Genomic DNA, 17,151 nt, shown 5'->3' with positions numbered 1-17,151 from the left:
CATCGGTGGACGCTGAACTGCGCGGGCAAATGATACTTCCCGGTTGCCCAGGCCGAGGAAGGGGGTTTGGTTGAGGTACCCCAACTTGAGCCTTCGACTCAAAAGTGTGACCCACAATGCAGTGGGAGGACGAAGGGTTTTGTTCGGGGACCCTAACCCTAGCCTCTGACTCAGAAGTCTGACCCACGAAGCAGCGGACAGTCGAGTTTTCTTTGGTGACCCTGTCCAGAGGCGATGACTCAACAGTCTGGCCTGTTCGGCTACAGTGAGTTGGCCTAACCCGAGGGCTCAGGGAATAAGACATTATTGTCTCATTTCTGATGTGGCTGCGCATGGCAGGTGAATTTTTGCTCTTTGGCTTTAAAAGTATTTTGACCGTATTGGATAATGCGCCGGCGGTCACGGTCAGCCGTTGGGCGATCGGAGTGTGCGGTTTTTGGGGCAGACCTTTTCTAACCCGTCCTTCCTCGGAGGAAGACATCGGTGCTTCCATAAATATGGACATGGGGAAACGCCTTACTGCCTTCACGCTCTTGTCGCAGAGGACAGTACGACTTTACCCCTAGACCGCCTCGTAGCATGATTACTCGTAGTACGGGGTCTCGCTGTTCTTGGTCTGGCTGCTCCCCTTTGGCCTTCCTGGCATGGCTGCACCTTGTGGAACGAAGTTCCAGCCAGTGTAGCCCGCGGCATCATTGCAGCACTCAAGCCCGACCACATCAAGGTGGCAGCTTGAGGTCGGGTTTCCTCACATTAAGGCTTTCAAATAAATCATGGTTTTACGGCAGTGAAGCATCAGTCATGCTGTCCATGATGATAATAATGATGATAATGCTGGTGAAGCCCTACTGTGAAGAAAGAGATAAAAGTGGATCAATAGAGCCTTTAATGCTGCCCTTCTACAATCATTTTCATCTCTACCCAAGTCCTAATGTTGCTACTAAGTGTGCCCTTAGCTGTGGTTGAATGACGACGATCCGATTTGATACCTCTGGAAACCATAGTCACTGTACCTCCAACTCCAAACTATATTCGTAAATTAGTAATGGTTCGAGATACTATCGTGATCAGAAGCCGAAAGTTCTCTGAACGGTTCTTCAATTGATCCCAGTCTGTTAGATAGTTATGTTGTTTGTAATTTGGAGAGGCTTTCGTAAAGTCCCAGAATAACAGGGATGCAAGGGATGATACTTCCCACTTGCAATCTACTGCCTTTGGCGCTTCCTATTCGTTCTCTATAAATTTGTTTATAAATTTTGAGTAGGGAGCTGAAGGTAGCAGCATAGAACCTTGTAAGAAAGTGGCATGATGTGTCATGTTCAAGTCACAACTCGAGCGTATGGTCTGTTGCGAGGGCTTCGGAAACTATTGTTTTGCTTTACCGGCTTTCATTATTCTGCGTTACAACTGCAACGATAAAGTAGATCGCTGGCTCATCATGTGACCCCAGCCTGACTTGCTTCTAGGCATCTTCTGGACATTTTCGACTAGTCCCTATTGTAACGTCATCTAGGATGATAGTGGCAAACAAAATTGACGCTGAAACTCATGAAATGGTCAAAAGTAATTTGCGAAGCACAGTGCGGTTGAATAGATTAGGCATCCAGACAATTATTGGGGACCCTTCCAAGCGTCAGATTTTTAAACCTAACGGCGCGATTGCGCAATGCCAGTACTGTAACTTTACGGCAGTTGTGTCTCTCAAGTCAGTCGTCACGACCCTAATCAGTTGACACTAAGCATTTGTGCAAGTTTACTGCACATCTACTTTGCCTGATCAATAACTGAGTATACTTTTGCGGATAAATAAGATTGGAAGGATCCATTTCGGTGACCTGACTTCGCTACCTTCAAATTAGCTCCTGGCGGTTTCCTGATGGTCTACTCCTGTTGTTAGGGAAATATACACTTGTGGTATCTTGATGGTTGGTTTTATTTTTGAAGGTTACTACTCGTGGTCAATCTATTTCAGCTGTTGTTTATCTCCGGAATGGATCAGTTGACTCCTACTCCCATCAACCAACAGGGTTCGAAGAAGTACCAAATCAAACAGACTACCCCAGATGCGAAAAAGAAGCGGAGTAAACGAACTCCGATGCGAACTGCGATGGATGTTGTCAACCGCATTATATGGGATGATGAAATTCCTCAGGATGCTGTCACTATAGGCTATGAGGATCGATTCTTGGGTATCCTGGAAAAACCCTTTGAGGCGTTTTCATGGGAACCCCTTGACAGTTTGGACTATTACACGTTCGGGATTCCAGAGCATCGGATTCAATATTTCAAATATAAGAATAACGTAATATGGGACAAACGGATCCTTTTGGATAACGTATTTGGCTCACAAGGTTCAGGGATAACCATACACAATGTGATAAGGCAACAGAACGAGGATGAGGAATCACATATAGCGATGAACCAGATTGATTCACCGGAAAGTGACATAGAGGATGATGGGATAACGGTATGGACTGGAACTTCCGGGGACAACCCGCGACTTGACAGAGCTGATAAGAACGTCCCTAACGAGGACTCGGACGAAGACACTGATGACGCTGATGCCTATTGGCAAAACAAATTGCGCCCGAATTTCTTTATCTGCCATCGAATCGACTCATCCGAGTTTGTGGAGCAAGCAGTCAAACTCCAGTCACATGTGTGTAAGTGTGAACCTGCTTTCAAAAGTTGTTGCATACCTCCGGCAGCCTACCACATGACGTTGCGTACACTTCGTTTGGATAATGCTGAACAGGTGGGTTGTGTTCTTCAGTGTTACTTAGATAGCTCTTCTATGCATCTTTTGTATTTACAAGTTTTCGGGTGTTTTCTATTGTCGCGTGGTGAACGGCCCTATTCTTCAAATTAGGATTTGATGAACTTAAGCTTAAATAATTCAATGGCTTTCTCAAAGGAGAATCCTCACTGATGAAGCGGAATGTTTGGCTTTTATTCATAAGATGTTTGTGGATTTCGAAGAACAGCAGCTGCTTTCCAAGAGAGGTTTATTTCGGGAAGGGGGTTACTATGAGCCGTCTGGGAATCTCAAAGGCCCGAATCAGGTTTGATAATTTGCGTCACGTGTGGCGCCAAAACAGCTTATCACTGGGTCTCAAGCGTCACATGTACCAGGCTACAGTAAGGGTTGTATTACTGCATGGTCGCAAAACATGGTATCTCCGGACTTATGATGTGAGGCGTCCTCCACCATGCCTCAGAAGCGTTGCTGATATCGGATGGCGCCAACAAATTCGCAACGAGAGTATAAAACTGGTGTTTTGCTGTGCAGCGGGTACTTCAGTCGCTTAAAACATCCAGCACCATCAACTGCGGCGGCTGGGCCATGCAGCATGCAGAAACGAGTGTTGTCCGCCTCCTTCATAATGGCACAAACCTCGAGGTGGATAAAGTGTAACTTGGTAGAAGGGTGTGAAATAGAATGCGATGAACTTGAGTGTTGTTAGTTTGACCCGCCTTCCGGAATGTTGTTCCCTTTATCCCGCCTGCGCTTGGCTGGAGACATCGCAAGAAGTGGCAGCTACTCGATGTCGGAGCCGTCATTTCCTTTCCAGATTACCTGGTGAGGGTTTAAAGATGCAGGCTTGATATAGGCCTGTCCCAGGTTTCTTCCCTATTCTTTTCCTCCCATTACGAGGGCTTAAGTATAGTGGACTGAAATCAATGGTTTTACAGCAGTGAAGCACCGGTATTAACACCGATGATGATGGTGATAAATTGATGGGAAACGAATCCATATTGTGCTAGTTTTAAGCTCTTACGGATGGCTTTTACAAAGCTTGCCTGCAAGCACCTGTTCATTGTATCGATACTAGTCAATAACGCACCCAATCACACATGCTCTTTAAGTCCTTCCTGACTCGTTGTAGCCCGATGGCAGTTGTTCGTTTGCTCCTTTCCTTTTTATTGTGATGTCTGTCTCTGCTTGCCACCGTTTTTGAAAATCCATAATTTAGGTCCTGTGGACTCTTCCTCCAATTTGTCATCTTAATGCGGCTCTCTGGCGTCCCTTCCGCTTTTTGATTCGCACCATCGGTTGCGTTGATGGGACGATGCAAAAAGAGCCGATAGAATCGGTTTGCTATAGCTGTGAGAATCCGTTCGGTTTTTAAATGCTGTCCAATGAAAATACACTGTTGGATTGTTCAGCTGTGGAGTTCTTTTTTATACAGGTACTGTGTAACACGAAAGAAGCGAGAGCTGAAGCACTGCAAGCTTGTCAAGACCTACAGAGGATATTCGAAAGGCAGTGGTTGGATTCGAGCCACGGACCATCCGGTCAATGTCTTTAACCACTGAGGCGCATCATCTCGCTGCGATATTGTCAACCAGTTTGTATCGGTTCACCGCGTCTTTATCTTGATTCATTTCCACTGAAAAACACTTTCGGAAATCTTTCGGCAGTTTTTGTCCATTTTCAGCGGTTGACGACCAACAAATACTGAAATACAAAAAAAGCCTTTAGACCCACCGCAAGCGACCAGCCCGACGCTGTAGGGTCTTATGTAGTCAAATCCTTCTGACATTTGATTTTTGTGCTTTTCTGTGTTTTTCGTAATCCTTCGATCTCTGTTTTTAGTGCAATGTAGTTGAAATGGGTCTCGAATTCGAATGTGTGATTTTCGATACACTATGTATCCGTATACATTCAACTGATCCCCAGCCTGGTGTCCATTTACGGAATTGTTTCTTGGTAGCTCCACCACACTGAGCAACTTGAAAATCGCTTAGTCAAATTGTGCTGATTGCGTTTCAGGTCTCTGAATGTGTATGCGCTCTGAAGTCAGCCCATGAGGAACTGCAAGACCTACTTCCAACCGAACCACTATCGATCCGTGGCATCGGGAATTTTCATGGGCGTGTCGTCTATGCCGCAGTGGAACCAAATCAGCAGCTAGTAAACTTTGTAGACCATTTGGATCTGGTTTTGAACTCCTGCGGCCTACGTCCGACGGACGGTCGAGATTTTGTGCCGCACATTACCTTGGTTAAGGTAGGCTAACATTTTCTTTGAGTGTTACCTTTTCATCCCGTTTGTGTTGCACTTTGCGGTCGATATGCTAAACAGCCCTTTCTGACAAGACATTCCTCAGACACAAACCACCTTCAATGTGTGATCCTTACTCACCTTAGTGACTACCTGAGAGCGCGCAACACAACCTTTTATTGTGTTTTCAGATCAGTATAATCGTTTTCTGTGGCGGGCTAGCCCTGACGTCTTCAGGAGACAGCTTTTATTCATGAACGGAGGTTGCTTCTGTTCAGTCAAGTCATGTTCACTAACAGGCGTCGCAGCTAAAAGTTCGCCTTAGGGTGTGTAAAGCTTTGCTTGACCTTACCTGTATCACTTAATCGACTTTGAGAGTCCCAACCTTATACCTATTGGCCTCCATGCAATACATTTGCAGGTTTGGACGCGTAACTTCATTGCGTAGTGGAATGGACTAAGTTGTTCACCCTAGGCCTCGGAGGTCCTCATCTTCTACCCACCCATCCTTGGTGAAAGTGTAATCGCTTCAAACGGCGTTCTTGGCCCCTGTATTGTAGCTGGCAAACTGAACCGGCTTAGTGGTTTCCCAGTATTATTCCAAACATTGTCTCCGTTGGTCTGAAATCCAAGTTATTGTGATCATTTATGTCTTGGCCAGCAACTGAACTGACTTTCTTGTAAGTCAGTAGAACACCTGTGGTCTACGCTGATGTAGTCGTCAGTGCCGCTGGTGATGCTGGTAATGTGATGTGCTGAGCTCCTATTGGATGAACTTCCGAAAACATGTTCGAACAGTCTCGCCTGTGGCGTCCCACTCTGATCTTTTGGTCAGCCATTCCCATTTCGGCGCTCCTTCGAAGTGTAGGTACCCCATTCTTGGTAGTTTGGCACAGTGATACCGGGCTTTTTGCTCCTATTACCGGCTTTTCTTTCCGCTACTCACCAGGACATCGTCTAATCTTTAAGAAACAGTGTCCAATACTGGTATATTGTTGTTAATAATGGTGACTTGCGTGTGCGAAAAAAAACTGAGAACATGGGAAGCTTATTTAAAAAGGAGGTAAAATTTGCCACGAGTCTGACTGGAAATGGTCTCGACATGCTTGCCTATGGGGGTGGTGGATAGGAGTGGACTCAAGCTGGCATATGGATTGAAGTGTCGTGGGCTGTTGCCTGAGAGGTAAGCATTTCAGATCCCTCTGTTCGGACCCGGACGCCCTCATGCTTGCACTGGATGTGAATGACTTAACGGTTCGAATTTTTCACCGAACAAACTGTTGGGCAGACGTTCACTGACCGATAATTTAGGTACCAAAGTCGATCTTTCCTTTTGACTCGGGACCTTCATCCATCCATTGCCACGCGCAAGAGTACATGCGGTCACAAATTCAAGCGTAAGGTTTTAGAAACGGAATCATGACTCAAACGTGTCTGTATGAAGGAAGAATGGTAAGCAAGCGATACTTCAGTGTTTGACAGCGATGTTTCCTATCTTGAGTTGAAGGCCTTCGTATGAAGAGTGATATTGAAAATCACTAGGACCTTTGTACATGTCGTCAAACGTATGGTTTTATTCCACACGAAAGCATGAGGCTGACTATTTGGGAAGACTTTGGAAGTCATTGTACCAAACAGATCCCAATGTGGCTGCACTTGATTTCGTAGGACTAGCGTGCTTTTAGCGAACGGTCTTAGCCTCAACGAGTTCACACTTGGCCGCATGTGTGGTAGTCATTCAGTAGGATTTATCAAAAGAAGTCGTTCAAGTTGAAAAAAACAACACCTACGCGACGCCATCTTTTCCACCTAACACGGTTCATTCACACAAACAGGATAACCCATCAATTATGCAACCTGGCACCTATCCGAATTCGCCTGCTTCCTTTGCGCTAACTAAACAACAAAACTATGTATGCAAAATCCGAAACTGACCTATTCGAAAGACGTGCCGGTGGTTGGGTTCCTTGTGTTCCCGGAAATCCAGCCAACCTTTCGAGTCACCCGATCTGTTGAAGCTTTTATTTTAGTGAGGTAGATTACTTGAGGGATCTTCCTGGAGAGGTTCACCATTATCGTCCTCCCAAAGATCTTTCTGAAGCGAGACCGTCATTGCACACATACACTACACATTCACTGTAATTCCTTCGGAGCAGTTTATAGGAGTGCCGTCTATGGGTTTTCTCGTATTGAATGCCCATCTTGTTAAGCTGATCTTATTGGTCGATAGCTATTCTTCAGGCACTTCTCATTTGCATCTGTGTATTGCTCATGCATATTTGTTGCGGCTGCTCCCTAGTGCGTACTTTGGAGTGTAGGATTTGTAACTATGACAGGAACGTTTTTATCTTTGTTCCCATCCGAATCTCATGCTGTTTGTTGTACGCTTATCGTTCTCTTCTCTCAGTCAGCTATATGTTTGATACTCCGTCGCCAGATTATTCATGATTCCCATTTATTCTGTTTTTCTCACAAAATGGGGTGGACCCTGTTTGAGGGATTAACACTCCACATTGTTCGGCACTCAGAGATGTTCTCTCTCTTCGTGTATGGAGACATTGCTCTCATGTGCTGGATTGGGACCGGTACATCCCATCTGCTTCTTGGATAGATTTGCTTCTCAAAATCACACTCTTGAGAGGGACTACTGTGTATATTGTGTACAGTATATTTCTTGCATTCGTCATTCATGCCTCACCTTCTTAGCTATGCTTGTTATTTTCAGTCCGTTCGTTTTACCTTCGATGGTTGCCGTTGGTCTTTCGAACAATCGGTATCATGGAGATTGTATGAAGCAGCTCGCTTCCTATGGCTGTTTTCTTTTTGGTTTTAAAAAGCACATTGCCGCAACGAAATGAGTTTTCCGCTTACCGTACCCTTCACTGTCGCTTTGTCACTTTTGGCCAAGTCTTCGAGCGTTAAATAATGAGGGTTGCTACCCCGTCGCCACATTGTCTCTGCCTTTCGTTTTCAGCTAAGTCGTCCAGTTGGTCGCAAACTCCAAATTGACCGGATTGATCCTGCACTGTATGAGGACTTTATCGACTGTTCATTTGGTTCACAGTTGCTGGGATCGATTTATCTCTGTTCGATGGAGAAAACTCGTGATTCAGAAGGTTTTTACATCTCTCCCGCGCACGTGACTTTCATGCAACGTATCGTCTAATTCAGTGAACGTATGTTTTCCCCTTCGTCCGTTGAATGTATTGTTTTCTGAGATCCTATCTCTTCTTTTTTTGTTGCTATTTTTGACTTTTTTCACGCGCTTGATCCTTTTCTAACACAAGATACACGCACTAATTGTTTTTATCTTAATAATATATTGTTTTTCTAGACGGGACGAACTTTTCCTACATGTAATTTCACCGTCATAGATTGTGTGTAGGATGAAGTTTTACGTTTTGTTCGTCACAAGGCGGTGTTTTGAACACAATGAGTCTTTTGCCCACGTGTTCTCTAAATCCGCATTTTTAATGAGACCCACCCACGCATATCCTTCACGTGGGAAGTTGGACGGAACCAGCTGCCGTCCTTCCTTAATGTGTTAACCAACCGGAACACAGAGCTAGGGGCGAGGTGGCTCAGTGGTTAGAGCGCGAATTTACTGACCGGAAGGTCCGCGGTTCGAACCCGACCTCTGCACCTTGACCTCCCTGTCTAGGCTTGGGCAACCTGTCAGTATCCTAACCCTCGTGCTTCCTTCGGGTGGCAAGACAACCGAAAGGGTGTTACGACTGAAAGGTTACAGAGCCATTCAAAGCAATATTCCGTGCATCGCTACTCGATAGGGACAGGTCAGTGTCCGCGTTTTCCAGTCTTTCCATCCCCTCGAAGTAAGGTAGAATGTTGTTTACTGCCTGTATGATAGGGTAACACAAACCGGCTCAAAAACAGCTTGACGTGAGAAGTTTGTGTCGACAGAGTGGTTACCCGGGAAGATTCCTGGCGAAGTATCTCTAATCCAGATCACAGAAATTTGCGGGGGAGACCCTGTGCCTTCCATCCAGGGCACTATTTGCGAAGCAACAGTGCGGTAACTGCAAAGGAGTCTTACGAACATCTTTAATGCCACACTAGAATGTTGCCCCCACCAACAAGTGCTGAAGGGCAGTTTCTGGCCAAGTTTGCTCCTGCGGAGACAGCTATATTGGTTGAACTGTGGGGTGGTTTTCAATACGCATATCCCCTTCTGTACAGCAGAGGAGAAAACGACGCCACACAAGCAGCTCGGTGTTATCCAACCTCCTTGAAATGAAATGCTTCACATTCCATCCACTTTTGCACCGATTTACGAACAGCTGAACTTTCTATCACAGAAGCATACAATTTGTATTCGCATTTTTAACCACGAGTGTTGTACATAGAATAATTACTCATCGGTCTCAAATGACACGCAAAACCTTAAATTGCTATACCAATCGTCGCATTCGTGTTGCCTTCATTTGGTTTGACGTTTACTTGGTATTTCGATCGATTGCATTCGACTGAGCCAGAAGAGATGATGTGGTGAAGATCACCGCTCATGCGGTGGCGTTTTCATGTGAATTTACGAACATTTCAGACATTTAGACCCAATCACGTCATTCGCATTGCGTGGTCACGTGCTGTTCAACTATGCAGTGTGCACTGCACAGCATTTTTCGGCTCTTTACTCACAGGATGCAATCTCGATTGAGGTTTCCACATCTGATAATATCAAGAAACTATAGTCAGAAGAGGGATGTGAATTTACGAACATTTCAGACATTTAGACCCAATCACGTCATTCGCATTGCGTGGTCACGTGCTGTTCAACTATGCAGTGTGCACTGCACAGCATTTTTCGGCTCTTTACTCACAGGATGCAATCTCGATTGAGGTTTCCACATCTGATAATATCAAGAAACTATAGTTTGTTCAGAAGAGGGGGGGATCGAGATGGCTCAAGAGCGCGAATTTGCTGGCCGGAAGTTCCGTGGTTTGAACCCGACCTCTGCCTCTAGACTTCCCCTGTCTAGGCTTAGACAACCTGTCAGTATCCCAGCCTCCGTGCTTCTTTCGGGTGGCATGGCAGCTAGGCACCGAAAGGGTGTTACAGCTGAATGATTTATTATTTGTTCTTACTATTTCAGAGGGAAGAATAATTCAGATGTGTGAATCCACCAAAAAAGTTGTCCCTCAATGAGTCAGTCAACAGCCACACCAGTCAGACAATCACGTGAGAGCTAATCGCACTGCTGTCCGGCCGTTCGTGGCCGGTTAAGTGTTCAACCATTGGCCGGATGGTCGTTAGTTTGAGACTCTCTGAACTTTGTGATATGTTGATGATTCCCAGAATGTATAAAACAGCTGTACTATGCACTTCAGCTTCTCAGCACCGGCTGGCCCCAACGACTGGACGAAATCTTAAGTTAAAATCACCATTTCCCATCACACCACCATCAGTCATAGTTTCTGGCCAAGTTTGCTCCTGCGGAGACAGCTATATTGGTTGAACAGTGGGGCGGTTTTTTAATACGCATATCCCCTTCTGTACAGCAGAGGAGAAAACGACACCACACAAGCAGTTCTGTGTTATCCAACCTCCTTGAAGTGAAATGCTTGACATTCCATCCACTTTTACACCGATTTACGAACAGCTGAACTTTCTATCACAGAAGCATACAATTTGTATTCGCATTTTTAACCACGAGTGTTGTACATAGAATAATTACTCATCGGTCTCAAATGACGCGCAAAACCTTAAATTGCTATACCAATCGTCGCATTCGTGTTGCCTTCATTTGGTTTGACGTTTACTTGGTATTTCGATCGATTGCATTCGACTGAGCCAGAAGAGATGATGTGGTGAAGATCACCGCTCATGCGGTGGCGTTTTCATGTGAATTTACGAACATTTCAGACATTTAGACCCAATCACGTCATTCGCATTGCGTGGTCACGTGCTGTTCAACTATGCAGTGTGCACTGCACAGCATTTTTCGGCTCTTTACTCACAGGATGCAATCTCGATTGAGGTTTCCACATCTGATAATATCAAGAAACTATAGTTTGTTCAGAAGAGGGGGGGATCGAGATGGCTCAAGAGCGCGAATTTGCTGGCCGGAAGTTCCGTGGTTTGAACCCGACCTCTGCCTCTAGACTTCCCCTGTCTAGGCTTAGACAACCTGTCAGTATCCCAGCCTCCGTGCTTCTTTCGGGTGGCATGGCAGCTAGGCACCGAAAGGGTGTTACAGCTGAATGATTTATTATTTGTTCTTACTATTTCAGAGGGAAGAATAATTCAGATGTGTGAATCCACCAAAAAAGTTGTCCCTCAATGAGTCAGTCAACAGCCACACCAGTCAGACAATCACGTGAGAGCTAATCGCACTGGTGTCCGGCCGTTCGTGGCCGGTTAAGTGTTCAACCACTGGCCGGATGGTCGTTAGTTTGAGACTCTCTGAACTTTGTGATATGTTGATGATTCCCAGAATGTATAAAACAGCTGTACTATGCACTTCAGCTTCTCAGCACCGGCTGGCCCCAACGACTGGACGAAATCTTAAGTTAAAATCACCATTTCCCATCACACCACCATCAGTCATACGAGTGTTGTGGATTCATTGTGAACTGTTGATCAGTGACTAGCAAGTGGGAACCCGCATGTGGGCAGGTATGCATTTGTTTGGTTTGAATACTATGAAAGTCAGCATACCTTAATCAGGGGTGCCGATGCCTTCTTTGAGAATGTTGGCAGACGGGGGATAGTTGAATTAACGTGCTTAAGTGACTTCAGTGGGGAATAATTTTCCAACTAAACCGGCAAATTCGACCCCCAAGCAGTTGAAAAAGGTCTCAAATATTCCTTGGTTTCAAAAGGACGGCTTTACAGTGGTTGTTTTTTATACTTCAGCTGGTTATTCAAAGCATTGTTTTTGGTCACAAATCCACCCCCGGTCTCTTCAATGCTTTGACTGTCCAACGCCTTAAATCGTTTAATTTCAACGTTTATGATGGTTGTTCAAGCACCCCCAACTCATGTACAGTGAGTGCATTGTGTTGGGACCACAGAACCTTGTTCACGCATGTCTGTTCGTCATTCAGTTTGTTATCAACAGTCAGGTCTCTTACCTCCTCATCCGCCTCAAAAGTCTCTGGAACCTACTTCGGATTATACAGTTGACAGTCAAAGGGTTTATTCCACAGAGAAGTAGGAAGTTCTTTTTTGACGGCAACGTAGCTGTCCTGAGATTCCCCATCCTCATTCCTCATTTTTCAGAGTTTTCCATTAAGTTCCCGGACAGGGAACAGTTGAGTGGTGGTGTCCAGAGAGGGGTTTAACCAGCCCAACCGCAGAGAACAATACAAACCAACCCCATTACTGGCAAACCACTTTTGACTGAGAGACAGTGTTGTTCCCCTGGTACACGGTGAGGAATGGAATATCTCACCTTAACTGTACATGGTTAATTTATTCGGATTACTCTGCAACATGGCAGAATATTTTCATTTATATTCGAGTTTCTCATCTGGGACAGATTCCGGATGAGTTCGGACGCACTCAGTGGCAGTTACAGTGCCAGTGGGCTCGAGATGGTTAAGTTGTGAGCTTACTGGCCGGAATGCCCTGGGTTCGAACCCCAACCCAAGCATCTCGGCTGATTCTGTCTGAGCTTGCGCAACCTGACAGTGTCCCATCTCCCTCGTGGTATGGGACTCGAACCCCAACCCAAGCATCTCGGCTGGTTCTGTCTGAGCTTGCGCAACCTGACAATGTCCCATCTCCTTCGTGGTATGGCACTCGAGCACTGAAAGGGTGTCACGGCTAAATGTGGATAGTCCCGGGTAGACACGACTAAAATAAGAGTGGTAGCCTATATAGAGAGAATGCTTCGTTTTTTCCAATTCTTCCGTATCATACACTTATATGTTGTTTTTCCCCCACAGACTTTCGTATTCTCCGCGCAGCATGTTAACCAGTGGTCTGTACTCTGGTTTCCGTCCGTTCTTACGAGCTTTACTCACCCGAGGACTTCACACTCAGTCATGGGAAACTTTTCTTGTATCCAAACCCAGTTCACATGTGCTTCACGTTCAAATGAACCAGCCTGAAAAACGGAACGCCATGTCTACAAAGTTTTGGAAGTACGTTTGTTCTGACCGCTCAACTCACCATACGCGTGTGTAGGGTAACAATGCAGCTTTTCAAAGCGATCAAAACGGACAAATCAACCCGCGTTGTTGTGCTTTCCGGGCAGGGCAAAGTATTTTCCGCAGGTTTCTATGCTTCGTTTCGGTCCATTCTTTCCAGGCATGGATGTTAGCGTGTTCCCGTCTATTTTTGCGGAGGCACATTCAAAGGATTCAGCTCGTTTCGCTTTGGCTCTACGCCGTATTGTTGAAGACATGCAGGAAACGTTCAATTGGTTGGAGAAGGTATGCAGTAGATTTTTTCTCCCGTACGCTCATGTCGTTCGTTAACAGTGCAACAAACCTGTAATCGCCGCTATCCACGGTGCTTGTGTCGGCGGTGCTGTGGATATGGTTTGTGCTGCGGATATCCGGTACGCGTCCGAGGATGCCTGGTTCCAAGTGAAGGTAAGAACTAGCACCGAATCCTTTCTGACAAGTTGGTTGGCGGGCTGCTTTATCTACATGAACACTGCCTGTGCTGGGGTCTGGACCATGACTCAAGGGCTTATTTGTGACTACGAAAAGTCCTTCAGCTGTAGCATCCTTTCGGTGTCTAACTGCCATGGCACCGAAAGTAAACACGAGAGCTAGGATACTGCCAGGTAGCCTAACCCTAGACAGGGAAAGTCGAGATGCAACGGTCGGGTTCGAACCACGGACCCTCAGATCAGTAGATCTGCGCTCTAACCATTGACCACGAATCTAAACGCTTAAGCATCAAGGTGCAGTGGGTGGCTCGCGATGGTTCGGTTAAAGCGCAAACTTACTGAACGCAAGGTTCGCTGTCCGAACCCGACCTCGGATGCTCTTGTCGAGGCTTGGGCAACCTGGCGGTATCCCAGCCCTTACGCTTTTTTCGGAGGCTGTTACAGCTGAACCGGGAGATAGGGGATGCATGAACTTAACTTTATTTTGTCGGTCTCGCATTCGCTTCCTTGCCGTTGGACTAATGACATTTGGTCTCTTTGTGGCTGACTCGAATGCGAGGTAAGTAGTAGCACTTGTTTTCGGAAATTCGAACTGATTCCTAATCAGCGGAGCACCGGATTTGAGTTTTGTCTTGAGATGACCGCAACAGATTTGATATGTCGCTGACTGGAGCCGACCAGTTTAAATCAACCCTACGGGAGCAATAATAGACTGCTGGGGTGGTAGGATGGATGATTTTTGGATAGGGTTCAGCAGGAAAAAACGAAGCGATTCGTTCATTTTGAAACGTCCTGGCATTTTTTTAGCTAAACTCCTTAATATGACTTGACTGGAATTTTCAGTTAGGTTGTTCTCAGAGATTCACAACTCCCCAGATTTCGTGCACCCCAAATTTTGAACATGCTCCTGCGGAGATTCCTAGCATAAAAAAGGGGTTGATATATGACACTGGTCAGTCCGCTTCATAGTAAAAATCGATAAACAGATTCTGACGGAGTGTAATGAAGGCTATTCGTCATGGACGGTTCTGTTGTTGTTTATTCCTTTATGTGCGTTCGGTGGGGTGGCCCGTGTGTGTTGCTGACAGAAAGAGGAGAACTGGTTTCTTCTGCTGTCGCAGCGTAACCGCCTTAAAAATGGTGCACGGAAGGGCTAAAGTCGTTCGTATGGATACACTTTTGATTCCACGACTGTGGGCGTATGAACTGTCCATGCAAAAGACTCAGTTCTCTTCGCCACGTATCAACCATTTCGATACTGAGTAATCTTTGGTTTTTCACTACGAAATTCAACAGTGATCATCGCCTTTAAAGCCGATTCAGATCCACTCGCACGTCACCACTGTATGTCTGTTCACTCCCGACTTTTTGTTCCTACTTTTGTCGACGGTTAACTTTGAGCGTAATCTGTAGACGAAGATCCCAAGATTCCTGTAAGAGGTATAGATGGCTTGGCACCAAGGTATGTTCATGTCGCTAGTTTGCGGATCTTCCGCGTCCGCGAGGACCACTCACTCGACAGTGGTCTTCAACGTCACACAACTGCCCATGTTTTCTAGCAACTACTGACAACGACTAAGCTTGGGGCAGTATCAGACGCTTAGTCTTGTTGTAGTTTCGAATGATCTCTTGCTTGTGATAGACCAGCGTCTTCAACAAAGGGCATTTCTCCTCGAAATCGAAACAATAAAATCAGTGGCCAGCCAAACGTGAAACCTTGGCTCCATCTTCTCCATTTACTCTGTCGAGATCACGAACCGCATTCGTAAGGTTTGCATGACATGATTTCTTTTCCAGTATTTGGAGCGAAAAATCCTACACGTGACCGTCAAGACACTCATCAATTAGCCGTCAGTGAGAAGACCCAGTGGTTATCCGATTACGTAAGGTTTTCTCTGGTCGAATCGGTTTCAGCTGCTTTTTTGGCTAGACCTAATACTACTCACGAGTAGCATCACAGTCAAGGGGTTAGCACTAATACTGATGTTGAGGGTACATCATATTCCCACTCTTCTTCGTCGGTCACCAGCCAATACAGGAATTTCACTAACTGAGGTCATTTGACCCATCTTGGAAAGCGATTCGCACGTTAGGCCATGATTGACGTGGAATACCCTTAATAATTCCTACGGGAGTGACTTCGGTAGTGTTCCTCCTGAAAGAGTCTACTATACTATTCTCATCTGTACCTTGCCACACTGCGATGGTGAGGTAGGTAAGGTTTTGAATAGTGATACTAACACTTCAGATTCATCAGCTTCCTCTCCCTCATCCTGACAACACTGTGCGCTTCAGGAATTGGAACTGGGCATTGCAGCTGATATTGGCACGTTACAGCGTTTACCCCTCTTGTTGGGTAGTGACAGCCTCGCCCGTGAGCTGATCTACACAGCTAGACGTTTCGATGCTTCGGAAGCCCTCGCTTGCGGGTTTGTCAGGTAGGTCGAACCGGAACCGTCGCAAGTTGTCAAGCTCTTGTTGATTTGCGTGACCCCCATTATCCTTATTCCGACAATTATCTCTTCGGTCAACTTTTACCGTCCGCTAAATCGTTATGGGGACTAATTGTTCTCTACAACTAACAGTTTTTAAGTTCCAATTTTTGAACAGTTTGGTGACAAGTTTACTTAAGAAACGGCGTTCGAGGTGTATGTATGTGTGTGGGAGAACAAATCTGGTTACTATTAGTAGCCTGTGAATACTTTGAGGTTTCAAGGAGGTTCTGGTCCGTCTAAGTGCGAATTCTTCACACAGTCGATCAGCCGCTTGTGGCCGAATGGTTAAGTGTCCAAATGCTAGCCGCGAGAATGTGGGTTAGAGTGGAGACAATTCGGAATAACCATGAAACAGCTGCACAGTGCTTCTCGGCTTTTCGGTGTAGGCTGATTTCACTTACAGAGTGAAATCTACACTGAATTGCAATGACTTCTTCCCACGAATTCTATGCATGGTAACCATATACTCTTCAATTGTCCAGTGTGTTTTTCGCCCCTCCTACAATGTTCTTCTCATACTCTACCGCAAAAATGTCTACCATTCTTCATTAAATCGTCTTGTAGAATGCATCGATGGTTTTTCATGGTCAGTATCACCGCAGCAGTGATAGTTTTATATGCTGCTTTTCTACCAGTTCGTTACCGCTGTCTAGAAATTTCCTTTGCTAAAGGGATCACCATTGCTCGATTGATGGCCGAAATACCAAACCTACAAGATGTAATCGGAGAATTTCGTAAACTTTGACCATCCTACTTCCTAGCACGGAGCACCCTATTAAGACAGTTTGTGACTAAATAAGTGTCTTTCTGAAAACTTTTCGACACCTACCTTACGAGTAGTGTTGCGTCACGGAAATATACCGCGATATCTCGGTTATTGTTGCAAAAGAATCATCATCAAAGACAGCAACATAAGTGTTGACACTGATGCTTCACTGCCGTACGACCATGAGGTTCGTCTAGTTATATATATATATATATATATATATATATATAACTAGACGAACCTCATGGTCGTACGGCAGTGAAGCATCAGTGTCAACACTTATGTTGCTGTCTTTGATGATGA

The 17,151-nt window shown here is 45.6% G+C and overlaps 2 protein-coding genes across 2 annotated transcripts in view; one reads left to right on the top strand and one right to left on the bottom strand.

Moving 5' to 3' along the window:
- Positions 1-1,920: 1,920 nt before the first annotated feature.
- T265_06035 (hypothetical protein) overlaps positions 1,921-17,151 on the top strand; it is a gene marked incomplete at both ends in the record, with an annotated part of 19,783 nt that continues 4,552 nt past the window's right edge. Inside the window, 5 exons of the mRNA XM_009171205.1 lie at positions 1,921-2,755; positions 4,775-5,011; positions 13,244-13,402; positions 13,451-13,564; positions 15,883-16,025. Of these exons, the coding sequence (XP_009169469.1) occupies positions 1,991-2,755; positions 4,775-5,011; positions 13,244-13,402; positions 13,451-13,564; positions 15,883-16,025 (1,418 nt within the window). The remainder of the gene's footprint in view (positions 2,756-4,774; positions 5,012-13,243; positions 13,403-13,450; positions 13,565-15,882; positions 16,026-17,151) is intronic.
- The window catches only part of T265_13938 (hypothetical protein), a gene marked incomplete at both ends in the record, with an annotated part of 28,961 nt that continues 25,272 nt past the window's right edge, over positions 13,463-17,151 (bottom strand). Inside the window, one exon of the mRNA XM_009171242.1 lies at positions 13,463-13,861. Coding sequence (XP_009169506.1) covers positions 13,463-13,861 — 399 coding nt within the window. The remainder of the gene's footprint in view (positions 13,862-17,151) is intronic.

Source organism: Opisthorchis viverrini, assembly GCF_000715545.1.
Source record: "Opisthorchis viverrini unplaced genomic scaffold opera_v5_123, whole genome shotgun sequence".
Taxonomy (NCBI): domain Eukaryota; kingdom Metazoa; phylum Platyhelminthes; class Trematoda; order Opisthorchiida; family Opisthorchiidae; genus Opisthorchis; species Opisthorchis viverrini.
The sequence above is the reverse complement of the archived record's forward strand: the minus strand, read 5'-3'. Positions and strand labels throughout refer to the sequence as shown.